This window comes from Chiloscyllium plagiosum, chromosome 2 (assembly GCF_004010195.1).
Source record: "Chiloscyllium plagiosum isolate BGI_BamShark_2017 chromosome 2, ASM401019v2, whole genome shotgun sequence".
NCBI lineage: Eukaryota > Metazoa > Chordata > Chondrichthyes > Orectolobiformes > Hemiscylliidae > Chiloscyllium > Chiloscyllium plagiosum.
The window spans coordinates 78,275,344-78,298,205 of NC_057711.1; the positions used below are offsets into that span (position 1 = coordinate 78,275,344).

The 22,862-nt window shown below is 38.3% G+C and overlaps 1 protein-coding gene across 2 annotated transcripts in view; it reads right to left on the reverse strand.

The window, feature by feature from the left end:
* Positions 1 to 9,581: 9,581 nt before the first annotated feature.
* The window catches only part of LOC122561127 (guanine nucleotide-binding protein G(q) subunit alpha-like), a 198,327-nt gene continuing 185,046 nt past the window's right edge, over positions 9,582 to 22,862 (reverse strand). For both annotated transcript variants that reach the window (XM_043712596.1, XM_043712604.1), the window contains 2 exons: positions 21,934 to 22,087; positions 9,582 to 12,933 (listed from right to left, as the gene is read on the reverse strand). In XM_043712596.1, the coding sequence (XP_043568531.1) occupies positions 12,743 to 12,933; positions 21,934 to 22,087 (345 nt within the window). In that variant the 3' untranslated portion in view covers positions 9,582 to 12,742. The remainder of the gene's footprint in view (positions 12,934 to 21,933; positions 22,088 to 22,862) is intronic.

Consider the following 22,862-nt stretch of genomic DNA (forward strand, 5'->3'; position numbering starts at 1 on the left):
AAGGTCAACATAAAATGGCAGAGGTAGAAGGGAAAGGTGGGTGTAGTGATGAGGACAGTGATGGAGAGCAATCCCATTGTAACCAAAGGCCTGGTGAGGATCTGTTTAAATATGTCAAAGCATTGCCTAAGTTCGACTGGAAGTGGCTAAGCAAATGAAATGGCCGTGACCACGTGGATATTATTGATCCAAACAAAGTTGGTAGTTAGAGATAGTGATACAAACACCTCCCTATCAGTGGAGGTATCTGGAGAATATGATGAGGTGAAAAATGCCATCTTAAGGGCATATGTGCGAGCATCAGAAGTCAACAGACAATGTTTTAGGAATCTGAGGTGGTAAACCGGTCAAACGTACACAGTTTGAAAAGGATCAAATATAACATTTTGATAGGTGAATAAAGGCATTGAAGATAGATCAATCTTATGACGCTTTAAGAGAGACTTTTAGAAGAGTTAAAAATTCACTTTTTGAAGTTGTAAGGACTCATATAGAAGGGCAGGGAGATAAAACAGCAAGATTAGCAGCAGAAACGGATGGTTAGGAATTGATTCATAAATCTAAGTTTGGCTGACATCCACTTCAATCTATGAGGGATAGAAATTGGGGAAAAGAGAAATCCTCAGATGGTAAGGGAAAGAGAGATCTCAGCAAAGACAGTAAAAATAGTTTACCATGGGTTAAAAAGGAAGTCTACGAGGGAGAAAGAGAAGTGACAAGCTCAGATGTTTTCACTTATTAAAGTAGGCCACATGAAGTCACAATGTTGCTAGTTTAGCTAAAGCACTGGGAAGACCGATGTAGGAAAACAGGATAAGCCAAGATGTTTTGTTAAAGTAGTAAAGGAAAGCACAGTGGAAGCTAAAAAGCTGCACCAGAAAATACAATCAGAGTAGGGGTTGGTTGAGAATAAAGTGCCAAATGTCTTTAAAGAATTGCATGAGTGAGGTTTACTCATGTATGCCAAGAGCAGCAACAAATGAAATTAAAATTTTAAGCAATGTAGGAGCAAGTCAATCTTTGACAGTAGAAGATGAGGAGATATGTAATTCGGAAGGAGTATGTATTACCAGAAAAGGTGGTTTTATGTGGAATTCATCGTGAGTAGTGTTCCATTGTGTAACGTGTGGTTGGATATTTCAGTAAATATCCAATTGTTGTCAGAGTAATAGAGAAAATCTTTGTTCCAAAATTATAGTATATCCTCGGTAAAGATACAGCTGGATCACAGATGGGAGTATTATTACTGTGGTTGAAAAGCCAGTGGAAAGTCAGACATCTGAGGTGTTACAGGAAGTACATCCTGGGGTTTTTCCTGACTGTGTGGTACAAGGTCACAAAGCTACAGGTTAAAACAGGAGCAGAAATCAAGGAGTACAGATGAGGGAAGTTGAAGTTCAATTTATCAGAAACTGCAGGTGGCTCTGGGATAACGCATGTTTCGGCTGCTTGATTTGACCAGAACGCCATTGAAGAATTAGGGAACAGTATTTTTGGGAACGTTTAGATCCGTTGGAAATAGAGTGGTTCCAGCGGGGATAGGTTCATGTGCCTTGTTTGGCACATGCACCGAAACCTCTCTACCGTTCCGTGCATGCACAACGTTGATACTTGTCTTTGTGCCATTTTGCACATTTGTGACTTTGGTGCTGGTCTTCATGCTGTTCTGCGCATGTATCAATGTCAGCTGCTGACTGCGCAGCGTTCTGAGAGAGGTATTGTAGAAGGAGCAACTTTCTTACTTTTTTTTTTAAAACGCACTGTGTTAAATTTACTTTGGTTTCATTATATTTAGACTGTGCTATACTTAATTTCTTTTGTCTTTTGGGTGATTTTTATGAGCGATCATGAGTGATATTATTTGCTGGTCTGTCCCTAACCCCACTTTTTTCCATAAACCCCATTATTTCTATTAAGTGAGGTTTCACTAGAATGCAATTATGAAGTTATAGGAGAACTACCTGTATGTTTGTTCATGGTTGAGAAAATAAATAAGAGGTGGAGGAAAAAAATTGATATTTTTAAGTTTAGAGAAATTAACTCAATTGCAAGAGCAAGATGAAAAACTAAAGCAGTTGTACCAAAAAAGGAACACAGTAGAAAATATGAATTTATCGCAGAATGTTACGATCTTAAAAATGGAGTCTTGATGAGGAAATGGAGACCATCACATGTTCAGGTGAATGAAAAATGGGTAGAAGTTCATCAAGTTGCATTACCATGGGTTGTAGAAAGGTCGTCTTGTAGGTATCACATGAATTTCCATTTGGGAGTCAGGCAAGCTCAAGTCAAACTCCAAAAACATTTTTATTAGCCTGGATTGCATACAGGAGTGGTGCAATTTTGCCGGACATGTCATACGTGTCAGGTAATTGGAAAAATCTCAGGTAGTGATAAAGCAGCACCATTATTTGCATTTAAAGAGCCTTTTTCCAAGAGTCTTAATTGACTGCATAGGTCCCCTACTGCAAACAAAAAGTGGGAGTCAGTATTTGTTGATCATAATGGATGTATCTACAAGATGTCCAGAAGCCATTCCATTTCAGAATACACAACTAAAAGGATTGTAAAAGAGTACTCTTTTTTTTCCACTAGATACGGACTACCCACAGAAAGACAATCAGATCAACATTCAAATTTTGTATCAAAAAGTTATTCAAGGAAGTTATGAATAACTTGAGAATAAAACAATTCAAATCCACTACATATCATCCAAAAGTGCAGGGAGCAATAGAACAGTGATATCAAACTTTTAAAACCATGTTAAGGACTTAGAGTCAAGCATATCCAGTGGATTGTGATAAAGGAATTCCATTTGTACGTTTTGCAATTAGGGATACACCCAATGAATCAACTACATTCAGTCCATTTGAATTAGTTTTATGGGCATGAGGTGCGAGGACTACTGAAATTAATTACAAAAATTGGTGAGTTGGACTATTTAGTCCAAATTTTAGGGAAATATTAAATAGAGCAGGTGAGTTGGCTCAATAACATTTAAAAGTAGCACAGCATATGATGGAACAGGAATTAGACAAGACATCAAAAATTTGCAATTTTGCTGGTGGAGATAAAGTGTTAACATTACTACCAGTGGAAGTTGGACCTTGTCAAATCGAAAAGAAATTGAATGAGGTGAATTATGTGATAACTCAATTCTGAAACTGAGTATGTCAGCATTAAACAGAAGTTGTATTGCATGTCGGCTCAGCTATGCAATAAACGTCATTCTAAATTAGAAGCTCTGAAATATTAACAAGTAACTTCTCTGCTTCAGAATAATAGCTTCAGGGTAAGTGTATATTCATACCCTTCAGATCTAAAGGCTAACCTGACTGATTCTCAGGAAACCTAGCACTTAGCTACAAAAAGATGTTGCAAATCCAAAATGCCACTAGTGAATAATAAGGTCAGATGAACAAATTCTCACCTTGTATAAAAGTCGAGGACTTATGCCACCATACTAAATCATTTTGAGCCAAGTTTAAATTGAAATTTATGATTACCACTTCCTCATACCAACATCTGGGCTGAAAATATTTACAAATGACATTGCAACATGTGAAGGATACAAATGAGGTTGACAATATCTCAGCTTGGGAAATTGCAAACAATAGTGTCATAAGATATTTGCAGGTAATTGTTAATCAACCTGTTCAGAAATGTTCTGACATACTTCTTGAACAAGTTAGACTTGAACACAGGACATGTGACCCAGAGATAGGGAAACTACCACTGCCCAGAAGATAGTTATATTTTAATCAAAAAAGTGTCATGTAAGAGGTGAATATTCTTAGCTAATCATTCGTCATTTTTAGATGCTGTCAGATCACATATAGCTCGGACCTGAGAGAATGTTTCAGGATTATAACTTATAAATGCAGACATTTATTGGCTATTTACAACAGCATGGTTTACAGCTTGTTTAAATCAAAAACATGCAGAGTCTCGTCTTGGTATTAATGCAGAGAAAACTTGTAAATTAAACAAATTTGCAATTTTACATACATTCTCTCAGGCAGGAATAGGTCAGAGAAATTTTCAATAAATTGGAGCGTCAACCAAAGTCTCTATAATACAAGAGAGAAGTCCATCAAAAAATCTTTGAAAGATACATTCTTTGAGTAATGCAGAATAAGACTCATTGTGCATGGATTCTGGAATAAGCATGCTAGATTAGATTAGATTAGATTAGATTCTCTACAGGGTGGAAACAGTCCCTTCGGCCCAACAAGTCCACACCAACCCTCCGAACAGTAACCCACCCAGACCCATTTCCCGCTGACTAATAACACTATGGACAACTTAGCATAGCCAATTCACCTGACCTGCACATCTTTGGATTGTGAGAGAAAAATAGAGCACCCGGAGGAAACCCACACAGACATGGGGAGAATGTGCAAACTCCACACAGTCACCCAAGACTGGAATCGAACCTGGGTCCCTGGCACTGTGAGGCAGCAGTGCTAACCACTGAGCCACCGTCCCACCCATGTTGAAGCAATGCATTGAGTGGGCTACAAAGCAAACTCAATTTGAGTTTTGAGCAAGAAAAGTCAGTCTTTGGAATTTATATGCTAAAAAATGGAGAATCAAGGGAAACCTCACCGAAGTCTGATCTCTGTCTTAGCAACTGATTTACTCAGCCACACCTTCACCTCCACGTTTGATGTGCCAGTCTACGTTAAATCCATTACCTCTCTCTTCCTGCACATTCTCCCCAGTAGACTTAATCTCTGTCCCTTAAGTTACAAGCAACACAAACTTGAAAGGCCATGACAGACGTCTAGTTTCTCCATTAACTGCCAGACCTGATTCAATCACTTAAAGGACTACCATATCCTGCTCTCCTCTATTAAAATTCCAAGTATTACCCCGGCTCCTTTTCTTGACTGTAATCTGTCTCTTAAGCCACCTCTGTGCCAATCCCTACAATGAGTCCAAGCAGCTCATGGGAATCCTTGTCACTAAGACAATATAACCAGCATCCTCTGCATTGCCCCTCCATTTAACTAGCTCACTGATCAAACAATGAATGTTCAGCCTACCATGGTTCTGACTCTCAGCTTTGTCTAGTTTCACTCCTACTTGCCCATAAATCCTCTTGAGCCCAGCTTGTCATGAGATCTGCTGTTCACTTGATCTTGCTCCCACTATGCTGCTTGACCTAACTTCCCTTCCTGATCCATGTTAGCCAATATAGCAAAGGGTTTCAATTTATCAGGTGCCATCCGTCTTCTAACTTTGCCATCATTACCCATTGCCTCAAAAAGAAGCCCTTGACCCTACTATCCTTGCAAATTATTGTTTCATCTCCAATCTTTTTTTCCTATCCAAAATTATTGTAATATCCTCAACTTTCCGAGAACACTATGTTTGAATGAAGTTTTCACCCATGCTAGAGTACTGAAATAGCTTTTATCAATGTCACAAGTAGCACCTCATATGACTAAGACAAAGTTCCTTGTCCTCTTGGCCGATGTGCAATATTTGATATAGTTGATAAATACCATCCTTCTCCAATATCTCGTCACTGTCGTCCAACTTGGTGGGCTGATTTTACCTGGTTCCATTTTTATCCACCTAAACATAGGTAGAGAAACTGCTTCCCATTGTTCCAAGTCAGGTGCAAAGCCCCAGGCCCTGAATCTGGCTCTCTAGAACATAGCCACCTCTCTACCTTCGTCTTCTTTTCTAAGGCAATCCTTTAAACATATCACTTTGGGCAAGCTTTGATTATCTGACCTAATATCTCCTTAACATGGCTCAGCGTTATACATTGCTTCACAATACTCCTATGTAAACAATAGACAATAGGTGCAGGCGTAGGCCATTCTGCCCTTCAAGCCTGCACCACCATTCAATATGATCATGGCTGATCATCCTTAATCAGTATCCTGTTCCTGCCTTATCTCCATAACCCTTGATTCCACTATCCTTGAGAGCTCTATCCAACTCTTTCTTAAATGAATCCAGAGACTGGGCCTCCACTGCCCTCTGGGGCAGAGCATTCCACACAGCCACCACTCTCTGGGTGAAGAAGTTTCTCTTAGCAGGTTTCATTACTTTAAAATATATTGTACAGATAAAAATTGTTTGACTTTGGAAATTTCTATTAGGTTTGAAGACTAGACTCAGTTTAATATTAAGGGAGTTAGAAATATATGCAATTTAAACACATTTTAATAATTGAAAGCCATGGCAAATTTGAAAGAATTGACTGAATTTCTTTTTGGAGGAAATAAAGGTCCATTGTCCCAGCTTCTCATTAAAGAAATTAATCAATGATTCAAAAAGGGTGGGTAGATAGGCCAGCAGTATACCTCTGCCCAAAACATTCTGTTTCTAAATATCTTTAAAATTTGAAATTTTAGCCCAGTGACATCCCATTGGGCAGTTCATAACTATCATTTCCAACATCTGTGACCTCTCCATACCTGACCTACTTAGCATCTTCAAAGAAAAAGCAGCTGACTATATTGAGAGTAGTAATTTCAAAGTCTGAAAACATTTTAATGCATTTTCTTCTTGAAAACCTGAGGTATCTATCATGGCTAATGTACCAAATTTTGGTAATAATTATGTATAATTGTATCCATCTGCACTAATGCATTATCTTTGAAAACATTTGGACAAGGTTATTGGGACATATTTTTCAAGCTAAGGTGCAATTATTTCTTCCAATATGGTTACATTAGCGTTAGTGAGTATATCACACCAAAGAATCCAACAGGAGTGTACCTTTGATAACAAATGAAATTTCATAGACTAAATCTTCATACAAAAGCCTTCATGACTTGCATGTTATTCAAGCCTGTTTGAATATGTTCAATCATGTTTCTCTAAATTCCCTAATATTAAGTTGTCTCCTAGTCTCCTGAGAACAGCAACTAATAGTTATATACATAGAAACAGTAAATAGGAGGAGTAGGCTATTCGGCCCTTGTCATTTAATGTGATCATAGTTGGTCATCTAATTCTGTACTCCCGCTTTCTCTCCACATCCTTTAGCTCGAAGAACTATATCCACCTCCTTCTTGACAACATTGATTGTTTTAGCATCAACCATTTTCTGTGGCAGAGAATTCCACAAGCTCACCATTCTCCGGGTGAAGAAATTTCTACCCATGTCAGTCCTAAATGGCTTACCCCATATTCAACTATGCCCCCTGATTCTGGACTCCCCCATCATTGGGAACATTCTTCCTGCATTTGCCCTGTCCAGCCCAATTAGAATTTTATAGGTTTCTACAAGATTTCTCCCCATTCTCCTGAACTCAAGTGAATATAGTGCTAACCAATCCAATCTCTGTTTATACATCAGTCCTGCTATTCCAGGAATCAGTCTGGTCAATCGTCATTGCACACTCTCAGTAGTTTGAGCATTGTTCCTCAGATAAGGAGACGGTCAGTACTCCAGGTGTGGTCTCACCAAGACACTGTACAATTGTAGCATGCTATTCCTGCTTCTATTCTTGAATCCTCTCACTATGAAGGCCAACAGACTATTTGCTTTCTTCAATGCCCACTGCACATGCGAGCTTACTTGCAGTAACTGGTGTACAAGGACACTCAGGCCCAAGTTGCATCTCCTCCATTCCAAATCTATTGCCTTTCAGATAATAAACTAACTCACATTTATCCACATTATATTTCATCTGCCATGCATTTGCCCACTCACTCAACTTGTCCAAATCACACTGAAGCATCTCTGCATTCTCTTCACAGTTCACCCTCCCACTCAGCTGTGTGTCATCTGAAAACTTGGGCATCTACATTTAGTTCCCTCATCTAATTCATTAATATATATTGTGAACAGCTGGGATCTACACACTGATCCTTGAGGTATTCTATAAGTCACTGGCTGCAACTCAGAAAATGATCTGTTTACTTCTGTTTTTTGCTTCCTGTCTGCCAATCAGTTCTCTATCCAAGTCGGTACACTATCCCAATGCTATCCGCTTTAATTTTACATGTTAAGCTCTTATCGGAGACCTCACCAAGAGCCTTCTGGATGTTCAAGGAAACCACATCCAATGGCTCGTCCTCAACAACTCCAGTCATTATATCCTTAAATAAATTCCAATAGGTTTGTCAAGCATGACTTTCTTTCATAAATTCGCACTGACACTGTCCAGTCCCATTCCTGTTTCTCAATCCTCTGCTATTAAAGATTTTGTAATGCATTCTAACTTTTTCGCTACAACTATCTTCAATGTAATGAAAGATGGCCTTTAACAGGAACATCATAAAGCAATGTATAACAGTCAGCTATACAAGAAGCTATTAGGTAAAATGATCAGAAGCTTGACCAAAGTGGTAGATTTTAAGGAGCCTCTTGAAGAAGAGGATTGAGGTGGAGATCTTTTGGGGGTGGAAATTCAAATCTTAGGGATGAGGCAACTGAAAGAATAATAATAACTGTAAATCCGCAAAGAAGGGAATTATAGAATTTCCCAATTGTTATATCCGACACAGATCAGACAAAAAGTTATATGATTACTTATCTGTCATACCCCATTTTATGACACTAATTATCCAAGTCTAGTAAGTAAACAATAATTGCCTTAAGCCTCAGAGGCTACAGAAGAACAGCAAATGCGTACATAAAATGGGTAAGGTGATCAGTGTGTGAGAAGGAAGGTACAGGTCTGTAGGTGAGAGGGTTGGGTAGCAGACGAATGGGTGAGCAGTTAACAGTGGCAGGTGAATGGGTGAGGGGATAAGGTGCCAGGCAAATTGGGTGAGGGGGTGGTGGAGCAGGCAAATGGGTAAGATGCAGCACTTGCTAACCAATCCTTAGTGTAGTAATAACTACAGTAACAAACAATTTAAGACAAATCAGTCAAACTCTTAATACTTACAGAAGTTACATACATTGAGATGCAAGGGCCTGTTGTCCGCAAATAAAAGGAACCTATTTAAGCCTTAAAAAATATTTTTTAAATGACCTGGCAAAGTGGAGAGCTTCTGTTTCTTTATGAATTTCTACATGGCAATGCCTTTGCCAATTAAAATTGATATGCCAACCAGTGGGCAATTAGTGATATAAATTATTTGATCAATTGAAATTTGTAATTTGTTCTGCTTAGTACAAGACAAAGTCTTGGCAGCATGGCTGTTTTTGTTTTGCAATATTCAAGCTCTGAACTATGAAATGGCATTGTGAAAGGAAACCAGAAACAGCAATTCGCTTTTACATCTGTTTTTACATTATGTGTATTTTCCATTGAAAACTTGGTAGTGAAAGGGCCTGATTACTGTGGCAATAGTTCATTAAGTACTTACATTAGAATGAACATGTGGAGCACTAAAAATTCAAAGTATTCATTTTATTGAACATACAATCCATGACAAGGGACAAGTCTTTTCTGTGCTACTACATTGATCAAATTTCTCCCATGAGAGTCTAAAGGACAATTATTAGTCTCACGTGCTGAAAAAAATACTGGATAATAGTAGTTTTTTTTTATGTGAAGACAAAAATCAGTGGAATAAAATTTTATTCCAAGTACAGTATCATGAAAAGCAGTTAAGAAGAAAAATACAACCAGGAGACATCAAATGAAACCAGTACAAAATTATGGCCAAAAAATACTATATTTGTAACCAGCAAGATCATTTGGGGCATTAATATACAACATTAGTTTTTTCCAAAAACTATTTCCCTTCCCCAAACAATGACAATACATGCATTTAAGTGGCAATTTAAAAACAGCAAATATGATTTTTTTTAAAATATTGCATGTTAAAATTATCTAACAGGAATTAAATATACAAGTCCTACCAGAACATTTAAAAGAATCTGGCACTACAAGAAATTGCCCATGGCGCACACTATTTCACTCTACTATGATTTAGATCTCTTTAATTCTATATTATTTGGAGCAGAATTGATCTGGCAGCCATAATGCCATACATGATTTTCAATTAAGATATTTAATTTCTTAACAGCTTTCAACTTCTCCGCTGGAAGTGCCAATGGACTAAAATCCTTGAAAGACTAATTGACTGAGCAATTTAAAAAATAAATGAAGGCAGGGCTTTTGTAGGCCAAATTAACATACTTTATGTACATTCTATTAGATTACAAAAAATGTAGATGTTACAAGAGTTAACAAGCTACTGGTCATCCTTACATCTTTACATACAGCATGCCTAACTTCATTTATTTGTTTGCACTTAGTGACATGAATTGGTAAATGGCAAGTAGCTGCGGGACTTGGCTTACTTCATATTGACAATATAATGTCTTTCTTCGTTCACAGGGATTAATGACATTGCATTGGTCCCTCCAGTGCATTACCAATAATGTAAAAGCCGATATCTAATTTTCAATTCTGACACCCAACACAGCACATATGTTTTTGGGGGGTGTGGGGGCATCTCTTGTCTTGGGCTTCAATTCTGAGGCACAAAGTTCTTGACTCCACTGCCATAAAACACAAATTTAACTATCTACTGGTAATACAAACATTCTGTATAATGTGAACTACGACCAATTCCATCAGAAACACTATAGATACAAGAATTTGGCATATGACTTTCCCCAAAATACAATCTTTGATCGAGAACACTCTCTTAATTTAAGGATTTATGGCAAGTTGTTTTCTTTTATACATGAAGATGTGACAAGATACAGAAGTCAATTTTTTTGACTGCGTCATGGGCGGAGTCATTGATTAAAGTTTGTATAAGTACTTTCTAGGAGAGAAAGAATGGATTTAAATTTTATCAAAAGGAATTCTTTGACCAGAAACGCATGTATATTAATCAGACTACTACACTATGATAATTATCTTGACTTTCAAAATGAAAATACTTTAAACCCTAACTGAGAAAAAAATGGCAAAAATTTACATTCGCTTCTCATAAAAAAAGTAAATAACATTATTCAAAATGCGAATTAGCTATAAGACATACAATACAATTACATAGATATATATTATCAATATAGCACATTCAATCTGCCAAAATTATCACAAAGCCAATATGGATGTGAGCGCATGTGTGCACATATATATAATATATATACGTATTCACACACAATTATTACAAGGTTATAATTACACTATGCCTATAGCCAAGTTTTACAAATTATAAGAGCTTTATCTATGAAAGCACAAATGCATGTTTGATGGAGGTGCAGGAATTGAGGGAGATAATCACTGACCATTAACTTCGGTGCTCCATAGAAACAAAAGCTTCTCTTTTGAAGCAGGAAACCATGCACAAAGACATATCATCTTTGACAATGGACAGTACAGATAATTTTAAATTAGCTACCTGAACCATCGATGTTAACATCTCAAAGAACAAAAAATCCAGAAAACTAGGAAGTTAAAGGAACACAGTCATGTCCATTCAAATATCTGCTCTTTAAACAGTAACCAAAGCTTCAGACTCAGATTTGAAAAGAATGAAAATAATGACACACATTCATTTACTAGGGCATTATGGCAAATGAAAATCATTCTGGTTTAAAATTAAGGATCTGTCAGAGTTTAATCAAAACATCATCACAATACCTTTTAACATATGTGTAAAAAAGTTAAGATACAAAGTTAGCCATGGACACTGATCTGCCAATGTCAAAGAATAATACATAGTTAATGGCAAATATAACAATGTGGAAGAGCACCATATTTTTTCCCTCACTGTTTTGGTATGTGTCCAAGGAAACTGCTTTTAGAAGAACCCAGGAGTCAATACTACAATGTTATTTGCTTACCATTCATCTTCTGCTCAAGTGCAGTCATACTGTGATATGAGCCACATGATTTTAGGCATTTTGAGTAAAGCAATTTTTATCACTAAAACTTCAAAAATATTGAAAACGCCATGAGTGGCAATATTAAAACATTTTTCACTTAAAAGAAACATTTAAGAACTACACTGGTGCAAAGTAAGTACATCAATGATGTCTCCAGCTACAGTTCTAAGGAGAACAACCCAAGCAAAGATTGCAAAAATCATCAAATGTAGTGTAGATAATATTTTGTTTGGCATCTTTCAGTAAAACAAGTCTCGTAAGTAGCAATAGAATGGCACATAATAAATAGAAATTGAACCCCATATACTGATTTACAAGTACACAACATTCTCAATATTGTACTCTTACCTACATCTATCCATGTTTTTGGGAATCCAAGTGTGGCAACATTTACAGATGAGCAATCAGCTATTGCTTTATGAGCTCCCATCTTTATAGCTTAAGATGAAGACAAATTGCTTAGTTTGAAATTTGAGGAGTAAATTATACATATCATTAATTTACAAATCACAGTACCAATACTTTTCATCTATCAGAAAAAAATAATTATACCATTGGTAGCTTGGTATCTGCCAAAAACATGACAATTTTTACTGTGTACCATTGAGCATCAAGGAGGAACAGATGACAGGAAAAGGGACATTGTACCTCAAATATTCCTTTGGGGAAAAGGAAGGGGTATGCTTGAAGAAGCAAAAAACCCTACCTTCAGAGAGCTGAAATCAGAATTTACAGTGAAAATTGAAAATTTTACATGAAATCACAAAATTTTGCCTAAAAAGTGGACGAGTGCTGCAAAGGTGTGTCAGCATCTTTTGCCCCATTTTTGTTAAATAAAATCATAATATTTACTAAATCTCTGTGGAAGCACACAGAGTCCAGAATGGCAATAAATTAGCATTATGCAAATTATTTTCACAGATAATACAGTTGCTCTTATTTTTTTTTCCCACCAAGTCAGTTAGTAAACTAGACCAGGTTATATTCCTTTAGGTTTAATTGTAGGATAGTGTCCTTGACAGCAGCAAAGACAAACCGTATATTCTCTGTATCTGTAGCACACGTGAAGTGAGAGTAGATAATTTTGTCACTATCAGGATTCAGGTCCACAAACATCTTCAAAATAAACTCCCTCGCTGCTTGTGCATCTCGTTGCGGTCCTGTTAGTAAGGTAATTTGAAAGAGTATACAGTTACTTAATTACATATCCCTCAGGCAGTCTTAATGTCTCCATGCAGTAATGTTACAATGGCTGTAATACACTAGAACTGTAGACAATTCAAAGTTAAGCATATTGTTCATGTTTCTAAGTAGACAATTAGAACATTTAATGTACCTTTTAAATATTTCTACACATAGATAAATGATCAAATAATCTACAAAGTTACCCATAAAATGGTTCAATTTATAACGCAATTCATGTTTTCAATGACAAAGGCTGCTAATGAGAATACATAACCTGGAGGAGTGACAACTCATTGCAATATCATGAACGTGCTCCATACAAAGAGATGCTATCACTATCCTTTGAATGAAAACTGAAATCACAATCCCGTTTACCAGCTCCTTTGGTCTCAATAGAGGCACTGGATCTGTAAAATCTATGTGCAAGAACTGAGTGGTCTTCAAGTATCCTGGCCAATATTAGCTCCCGTCTCAAACAACTCCAACAAAACTATGGATGGAATTTTCCTATTTTCAGCTGAAGTGTTCTGTTGACTGAGATTCATGGTGCCCAGCCCATCGTGTCAGGGCAACTTTTCTCATACAATCATTTTTCTACTTCAAGGAGAATTAAAATGTTTCTTCAAAAGATGAAATATATTAAAGGTTACAGAAAGTGGGTAAGACATGCAAATCAAACAGTGTAACTGGTGGAAAACACTAGCGCAAACTTGATCTTGTGTGCTGCCTCCCTGAACAAAAGAATGTTTGGGAATTGGAGATTAGTTTAAATCTCCATGAGGAATATCCCTGGTGTGACACAATGCTGTAAGGATAGCCTGCAGAGAAGGTTTATTTTTGATTTTGGATTTTAGCTGTGTGATTTTCTCAGAGAAGCATGTAGTTGAAGACTGAGTCAGGACCTGCAAAGAGGTTATCGGGGTAAAAAAAAAGGTGGTATTTCTGATTTGGACTTTCTAAGAAAGGAGGCAGTGAGGAAACTAGCTGTTTCCAAGGATCCATTCATTCATAGAATCCCTACAGTGTGAAAACATGCCAGTTGGCCCAGTAAGTACATACCAACCCTCCAAAGAGTAACTCACCCAGACCCATTCCCCCTACCTTATTACTCTACATTTACTCCTGACTAATGCGCCTAACCTACACATCTCTGAACACAATGGGCAAATTATTATGGTCAATTCGCCTAACCTGCACATCTTTGGATTGGGGGGGGGGGGGAGGGGGGGGAGGAAACCGGAAAACTCTGAGGAAACCCACGCAAATACAAAGAAAATATGCAAACCCTACACGATCACCCAAGGCTGGAATTAAACTTGGGTCCCTAAATCTGTCAGGCAGCAGTGCTAATCATTGAAGCACCCTGCTGTTCTACTAGGGACTGTGACAGTACTGTGGCTTTGAAGACAGACATATTCTGTGCTGTTTCTCTTCCAGAGATATTGCTGCAGTGGTGCTAGAATGTCCACTTTAGACAGGCAGTCAGTTAACAACTTGAAGTTATCCCTGGGTATTTTTGTTTTAAATTAGACAAAAGCAACACGAGTAGGCAGGGTCAGACCTCCCGCAGACCCAGGAAGATTTTTGGTTTTTCTTTCAGTTATGAGGTTTTGCTCCTGCTAAGCTAACAGTTCCAGTTCTCTGCTGCTAGAGACTTAGACAAGAAGTTCCTCTTGGAAATAAAATGAAGCAGACTACTTCTTTCAGTATTTGGTTCTGCTGGACTGGAGAAGGGCAGATGAGAACCTTAGTGGCTATAAGTTTGCTCACTGAGCAGGAAGGTTTGTTCTCAAGATATTCCGTCACCATACTAGGTAATATCATCAGTGAGCCTCCAGTGAAGCGCTGGTGTTATGTACCACTTTCTATTTGTGTGTTTCGGTTTTCTTGGGTTGGTGATGTCATTTCCTGTTCTTTTTCTCAGATGGTGGTAAATGGTGTCCAAATTGGTGGTAAATGGTGTCCAAATTGGTGGCACGGTGGCTCAGTGGTTAGCACTGCTACTTCACAGCACCAGGGTCCCATGTTCGATTACAGCCTCAGGTGAATGTCTGTGTGGAGTTTGCATATTCTCCCAGTGTCTGCGTGGGTTTCCTCTGGGTGCTCCGGTTTCCTCCCACAGTCCAAAGATGTGCAGGTCAGGTGAATTGGCCATTCTAAATTGCCCATAGTGTTAGGTGCATTAGTCGGAGGGAAATGGGTCTGGGTGGGTTATTCTTTGGAGGGTCAGTGTGGAATTGTTGGGCCGAAAGGCCTATATCCACACTTTACAAAATCTAATTTAATCTAATCTTAATGTGCTTGTTGAGAGTGTTCCGGTTGGAATGCCGTGCTTCTTGGAATTCTCGTGTGTGTCTCTGTCTAACTTGTTCTAGGCTGAATGCAGTGTCCCAGTCAAACTGGGTGTCCTTCCTCATCTGTATGTAAGGATACTAGTGAGAGTAGGTCATGTCTTTTTGTGGCTCGTTGATATTCATTTATCCTGGTGGCTAGTTTTCTGCCTGTTTGTCCATGTAGTGTTTGTTACAGTTCTTGCATTTTTTGTTTTGTAAATGTATGTTTTGCAAAACATCAACTAGCCACAAAAAGACATGACCCACTCTCACTAGTATCCTTACATACAGATGAGGAAGGACACCACTTTGACTGAGACAACACATCCAGCCTAGGACAAGCCAAACAGAGATATGCATTAGAATTCCTAGAAGCATGACATTCCAACCGGAACGCTATCAACACACATTGATTTGGACACCATTTAACACCATCTGAGAAACAGAACAGGAAATGACATCACCAACCCAAGGACCCCTAAACACTTAAATAGAAGGTGGGATATAACACCAGCACTTCACCGGAGGTTCACTGATGATGTTACCCAGTATGGTGACAAAATGTCTGAAAATGAACCTTCCAACTCAGCGAGCAAGCTTACATCTAGAATATCAACCTGAGCTACAAATCTTCCCAAAACTCGCTAGAACCTTAATGGTTTTGCTAAATTGCCTTGCCAAGGGTGTGGTTATGGGATGCTGCCTATATTGGAAAAAAGTCAAAAATCACTCGACACCACGTTATAGTCCAATAGGTTTATTTAAGACCACAAGCTCTCTGAACCCTTGCTCCTTCCTCGGGCGCTAGTGAGAAAATATATCAGACATAGAATTTATAAGAAAGAGTTCAAAGGGTCATACAACTTATGCAAATATGCTGAACAAACCTAGATAGCTATTAAGTCTTTAATCAATTAGAATGGAGGTGCACGTTTTGATTCATTAATATGTAAATCCCAGAAAGTTTTCAAGTCACTGTCCCAAGATAACTCCAGGTTTTAACAGAATAAAGGAAACATCAAGCCAGACATTGCATTTTAGGTGTGAGGCCATAATTCGAGTTTGTTTGCATCTCAAACTTGAGTCAGTCTGGTTTTATTTCCAAAGTAAAAATTTATAAAGTGCCACATTCTCTGTGATGAGGTCACTGCTACTGCCTGGTCAAGATGCTGTGCCGACATAGATCAGCTTCGCCCATGCACAGGGTACTACAGACACTGTGCGTCAAAGTTCCACTCCACATCATCTATGATCAGTGTTATCACATCCTAAGGTATGTGGAAGCCGTCATGATGCCTACATCTTTGAGAACTCTCAGGTTCCTGCTTTATTCCAAAGATCAAATGCTTTCCAAGGAATAGCTGCTAAGAGACAAGGGTTACCATCTCCAAGTATGGCTGATCACTCTTTTACAAAACCCTGACTGAGGCCAAGCATCAATACAATGCAGCCCATTCTCCACCCTGGACTATCTTGGAACTGACAAAAGGCCAAAGATAAGGTTCCAACGCTTGAATCGATCTGACGCGAGGGACCAAACAGTATGCTGCATAATCCTAGAACCCTTTGATTTGCAAAATTACAGCAGGAACAAGGGGGACATGATGCACGCGGAAGAACTGGAAGAGGAGAAGGACTTTTCTGAGAAAGGCGAGGACATTTAGTGGGAGGAATATCACCTTCACCATGATAAAAAGTAGTGTGCAGTGTCAGGTATGACAAGCCAGACAGCACGGATGGCATCCAATTGCAATTGGAGTTGGTTGAAGACAATTCATTTACTGTAGATACATTGCTGCCTCAAAGCTAAGATCTGTTTGCTTTCAAAGGCAAATGAAGTTTTTTGTTTGTTCTTTCTTCACCCTTCTTGTTATTTAATTTAAGTTAATGTTAACTTGATGTTAATTTGAAGGCTTCATAACATCTGATGTTCCCATAATCAAGAACCCCAATGGGCATTAAGGAAAGAGTAGAACACCTTCAGCCAGGGTTCTAATGTTGTATGGTACTAAGAAAGGGTAATTTCTGTTGCTGGATTCTTTATCCTACACGTAAAATGATAGTCAATCAGACAGCTGATGATTAAAGTAAAAATATTTACGTGTGACATTTTATTTACAATGAAGTGTCTTCCCATTATACCTAGACACAATCTCAGGGTCCACAGGTCGGATGGTTGGAGCTTGCTCTTTAGTGGATATATTGGTCTTAAGGATTTGGGTGGATGACCCTGGCAGCCTTTTTGACTAGTGCGCTCAGAAATGCTGCGAGTGCTCTGTCCTGATGCAGACTCATCTTCCTCAACTGCAACTTCCAAATGGAGCATGCAGGCAGGGTGGATGAGAAGGTGCTGGGTATCTCTGGAGTGTCCTGAGGGGAGACGGCTGGCATCACCCAGTTTCCTTGTGGTGAAAGTCACCTGGAATGAGGTCAGGGTTCCTCTTTCCTTCTGTCACATTTTCAATGTTGCTGTCCACCAGTGACAAAAGCAATGGAATCCAGATTTTTATGCATTTGCAGCTACACCATTCTGCTGGATGTGACACTCAATGACAACTGCCAACCTGTCCATACAGACAGCCAGATGCACACATCACAGCCAGCTGATAATGTTGGTGAATTCCTCCAGTTTACCGATTGTCTCCAACAAACCTGACTGTTGCTCTTGTGTCTAATTGATCTGAATTGCTGCTCTGGGCAAGGCTGGTAGCATCTGATGCCATTGTCTCCTTTGTTGGTCCTGGGGTTGGTCCCCAGCCTGCAGTTTCCTTTCTCTCAGCCACATCCTTTCCAATTGTACAGCCAACACATTAAGGGCAGTTCCTGCTTTGCAGCGTTTGAGATGGTGCACAACTGGGGTTTTAAATATAGTGTCTGCAGCACGAATGCCAGCAAGATCCCGCACCAGTGATCATTTCCACCTCTGATGACCACAAGAGTACTGCTACTCGAGGCAGTAGAAGTGATCTTTTGTAGGGGGCCAGCTGATAATCAATAATGAGCTGACCAGCAGAGAACTATTTGGAGTAAGTCACCTATGCTCTATTAAAATCCCTCAAAATTGACATTTGGCTGATAAATGATAAAATTCAGCCAACATTTTTTTAGTTTGTAATACTTATTTAGTTTAAATCCGAGAAAATAAAACTGAAATTTAAGATGTGAAATCTTGTAGTTTAACTCTGTTAACAGCTAAGCGTTTTAATTTATTTGCAAACGTTACTGGTACCTGCCAAGATGTTAATAGTCTGGTTACATTCTTGTGAAGTGTTTTGGAAGTTTTCCTACATTAAATGTGTGATATAAATGCAAGTTATTGAAAATGATAAAGTATTGCAGACACATTATTCAGGAATTATAATCAAAGGTTTTCCAATTTACTACTCTAAAACTGATTGTAATGGTGAATAAGTGATGTCCCTGGTTCCTATTTTAATCAAATATCTTGTGGGGCAGTAGAATGCAACAATGGATTTGGTAAGTGTCAACATTGCCAAACATGAACATAAACTGGAGTAGGCCATTTAATCCCTTCAGGGTACTTCATCAAATAAAAGCAAAATACTGAGGCTGCGGGAAATAAAAATTCAAAACAAAGTACGGAAGAGACTCAACAAATCTGGCAGTATCTGTGGAGAGAGAAACAGATATTTAGAATTCTGAAGATATTACACCTGACTTGAAATGTTAACTTTGTTTCTCTTTCCAGGTTTGCTGACTTTCTCCAGAATTTTGTTTTCATTTCAAGCCAACTTCATCATTAACTCCATTCATCTGCTTCAATTCCACATTGATTCATGTATTTTTAAATCTGTCTGATCAGACACAATATGTGCAGATGGAACTTGAACTAGGCACACTACCATTGTGCCAAAAGGCCCTTCATATAATTTTATCCTCTTATCCAGCATATCAATCTCAGATTTAAAACAATTAATTCAGCAAGCATCCAGGGCTTTTTGTGGGAGAAGTGTTCATATTTCAACAAACGTTTGTATTAAAATGTTATCCTAAAATCTCTCTAAAATAGCACAGCACTGATTTTGTCCATAACAGCATTAAAAAAAAGGAACAAAAGTTAGGCCATTTGACCCACTGAGTCTGCTGTGCCATTTAATCATGGCTGAAATGTTTCTCAACCCCACTCTCCTGCCTTCTCCCTGTAACCCTTGATACCCTGTCTCGTCAAGAACCTATCTAACTCCGTCTTAAATACACTCAATGATTTGGCCTCCATAGCCTTCTGTGGCAATGATTTCCAGTTTCACCACCCTCATTTCAGTTCGAAAGGGGCATCCTTTCACTGAGGCTGTGGCTTCGGGTCTTAGTCTCTCCTACTGGTAGAAACATCTTCACCATGTTCACACTATCCAAGCCGCTCAGTATTCTGAAAGTTTCAATCAGACACCCCCCACCACCTTCCTTCTAAACTCTAATTACAGACCCAAAGTCCTCATCCGTTCCTCACATGACAAGCCCCTTAACCCCAGAATCAGTTTTGTGACTTTCTCTGACCCCTCCCCCCACATCCTTTCTTAAATACAAAGTCCAGAACAGCTCTCAATCTTCCAAATGTAGACTGACCAAAGACTTATACAGCCTCAGCACTACATAACTGCTCTTGTATTCTAGCCTTCTTGAAATGAAAGCCAACATTGCATTTGCATTTGCCATCCTAACTGCCATGTGAACCTGCCCTCAGTTCTTAAATGCCTTACTTTTGAAAAATGCATCTTTTGATCCTATTAATTACTTCCAAAATACTAAAATCTTCAAATAAAATAACATTTAAATATAAACCAAATTTATGCAATTTCTCCTCTTAATCTCACCTTTAGAGTCAGGAGAATATATCCTTCCTTGATCTATTTTTTCCAAGTTGTATACCCCAAAATTTATAGAGCACTCCAGAATATTGCGAAATAGGTCTTGAAATAGCTGTAGCAATTTCACCTCCCCTCCACTCAAATGAATGTATTAGTATTCTTACTATAAAAATAATATTCCATTAGCCTTTTTTCTGAATCTGACTGATTACTGAATCGAGAATAATTGTAAGGTTACTCATCATTTGTGGAGTAAATAGGACAGCAACTTCTGGGGCACACAAATACACAGTTTGATGCAGGAATCATGGAGTTACTACCCTACGTATTCCTACTCATCCATAAGCAACAGAACTGAAATCTATATAAAGTTTGAGGTTGTTGCATACACAACCTGTTAATCTGTTTTGCATGGAAGAAAAAAGGTTATGCTGATGAATGTAAGTATAAATTAATTTTTAGTATGATTGGCCATGACTACTAACCCTCAAACTTTTTAGAATTGAAAAATTAACAAGATAGGTCTAATTCTTTCAAACCTTTGTGCTCCCAAGATTAAAAAATGTTATTTTTAATTTTTGTCTCTATCTCTGTTAATCCTTTTTTGTTATTTCTCTCTCATTTTCTATATATCATTTTCAAATCAATGAAATCTAACTGATGCTTCCTGGGTGTCAACCATGGCTCAGTTGGTAGCACTTCCAAATCACCAGATTCTCGGTACAAGTTCCACTTTACGGTATGATCACAAAAATCAAGGCTGACAGACCAGTGCAATACTGAGGGAGAGTTGCACTGTTAGGACACCACCTTTTGGAAAAGCCATTTAAGTCAAGGCCCCATTCACTTCCTTGAACAGATGTAAGAAGTCCATACAACAATTGTTGATTCTGCAGAGAAGTTATCCCAGTGTCCTAGGGAATATTTATACCTCCATCATCACCACAAAATCAGAATATGTGATTATCATCACACTGCTGTTTTTAAGAGTTGCCTGTGCATCGATTGGATATCACTTTTCCTACAATACAGCAACCACATTTGAAAGGTACATGCTTGGTGTGAAGTGCTTTGAGATGTCCAACAATCATTACAAATTTTGTAGAAATACAAGTCTTTCATTTTTCATGGTTTAGAGTTGGCAAGCTTGGTTGAACAGCCTCAGTACCTCTTTTCTCTTCTCACATCTGCTACAGATTAATTGCAGAAAGTTTAATGTTAATCATATCCCCAAAAAACAATAATCTCAAACGCTGGTTATAAGTCTGTGGGTACCTGTGTCTGTATATATATGTGGTATTCCTCGGTGGTCAATCACAAAATATTGTCACATTCTAACTCATGGCTGCTGCTAATTGTTTTCCCTTACCTTCTTTTTTGCTTAGATCAAATAGGTGGTATAATTAAAAAGGTGGTATTGAGCTACAGAAATAGTGAAATAATGACATTAATATGACTGCTCACTTGGATAAATATTAATATGAACAGTTGGGGCTGAAACACTTATTTCTATGCTTTACCTTCCAACACACTTCAATATTGTATCAATTCACTTATTGATATAATTGAAACCAGTGTTTTGAAATCAATAGGAAAACAAAGAAACAATACATTCCCCACAACCAAATGATTTTAAAAGTTAACAGATTCCAATTCAATGCATTCAAATACTTGATCAGTTATTTCAACAATTAGAAGGATATTAATCAAGGAACATTTTTCAAAGTTTCATATTCACGATAATAGCAAAAACTAATCTAATTGCATTTTATAAAATAAAATCCTTAGGCAATAATTTTAAATTCAATTTACTCACCATCATACTCTGGGAAATAATCAACTAAGTGAGAATACATGATCTTTTCTTCCAACAGATCCTTTTTGTTTAAGAAGAGGATGACGGAGGAGTTCTGAAACCAGGGATATGTGATAATCGTTCTAAATAGTGCTTTGCTCTCTTCCATTCGATTCTGGAATAATTATATTGAAGCAAACAAAATTCACAATCAGAAATTAGAAGAAATAAGACAAAAGGTCCTGCAGTTTATTCATGTACACAGTTTCAAGCTCAAATGTGGAAATAATATATTTCTCACAAATCTGAAGACAATTGACAATGTTGCTCAAAATGGGGTGTTAAATAGCCAAAGTTCCACTCAGTGAAAGGATAACATTAGGATAAAAGAAAGGTCAACTAACTGCTGAAACATCAGAACATAAGAAACGTATCACCCGATAATATGCCCAGTTATTGTTTTTTTAAAAACCCTTATTCCAGGTTGGGATGTGCATATTGCTGGAAAGGCCTGCACATGTTACCAAACACAAGGTGCTCTTGTATGTTGTGGTGTATCATATGGGTTTTCATAGCTGAAAATGTGTTGCTGGAAAAGCGCAGGTCAGGCAGCATCCAAGGAGCAGGAGAATCGACGTTTCAGGCACGAGCCCTTCTTGAGGAATGAAGAGAGTGCGCCAAGCAGGCTAAGATAAAAGGTAGGGAGGAGGGACTTGGGGAGGGGCGTTGGAAATGCGATAGGTGGAAGGAGGTTAAGGTGAGGGTAATAGGCCGGCGTGGGGGTGGGGGCGGAGAGGTCAGGAAGAAGATTGCAGGTTAGGAAGGTAGTGCTGAGTCCGAGGGTTGGGAATGAGACAAGGTGGGGGGAGGGGAAATGAGGAAACTGGAGAAATCTGAGTTCATCCCTTGTGGTTGGAGGGTTCCTAGGCAGAAGATGAGGCACTCTTCCT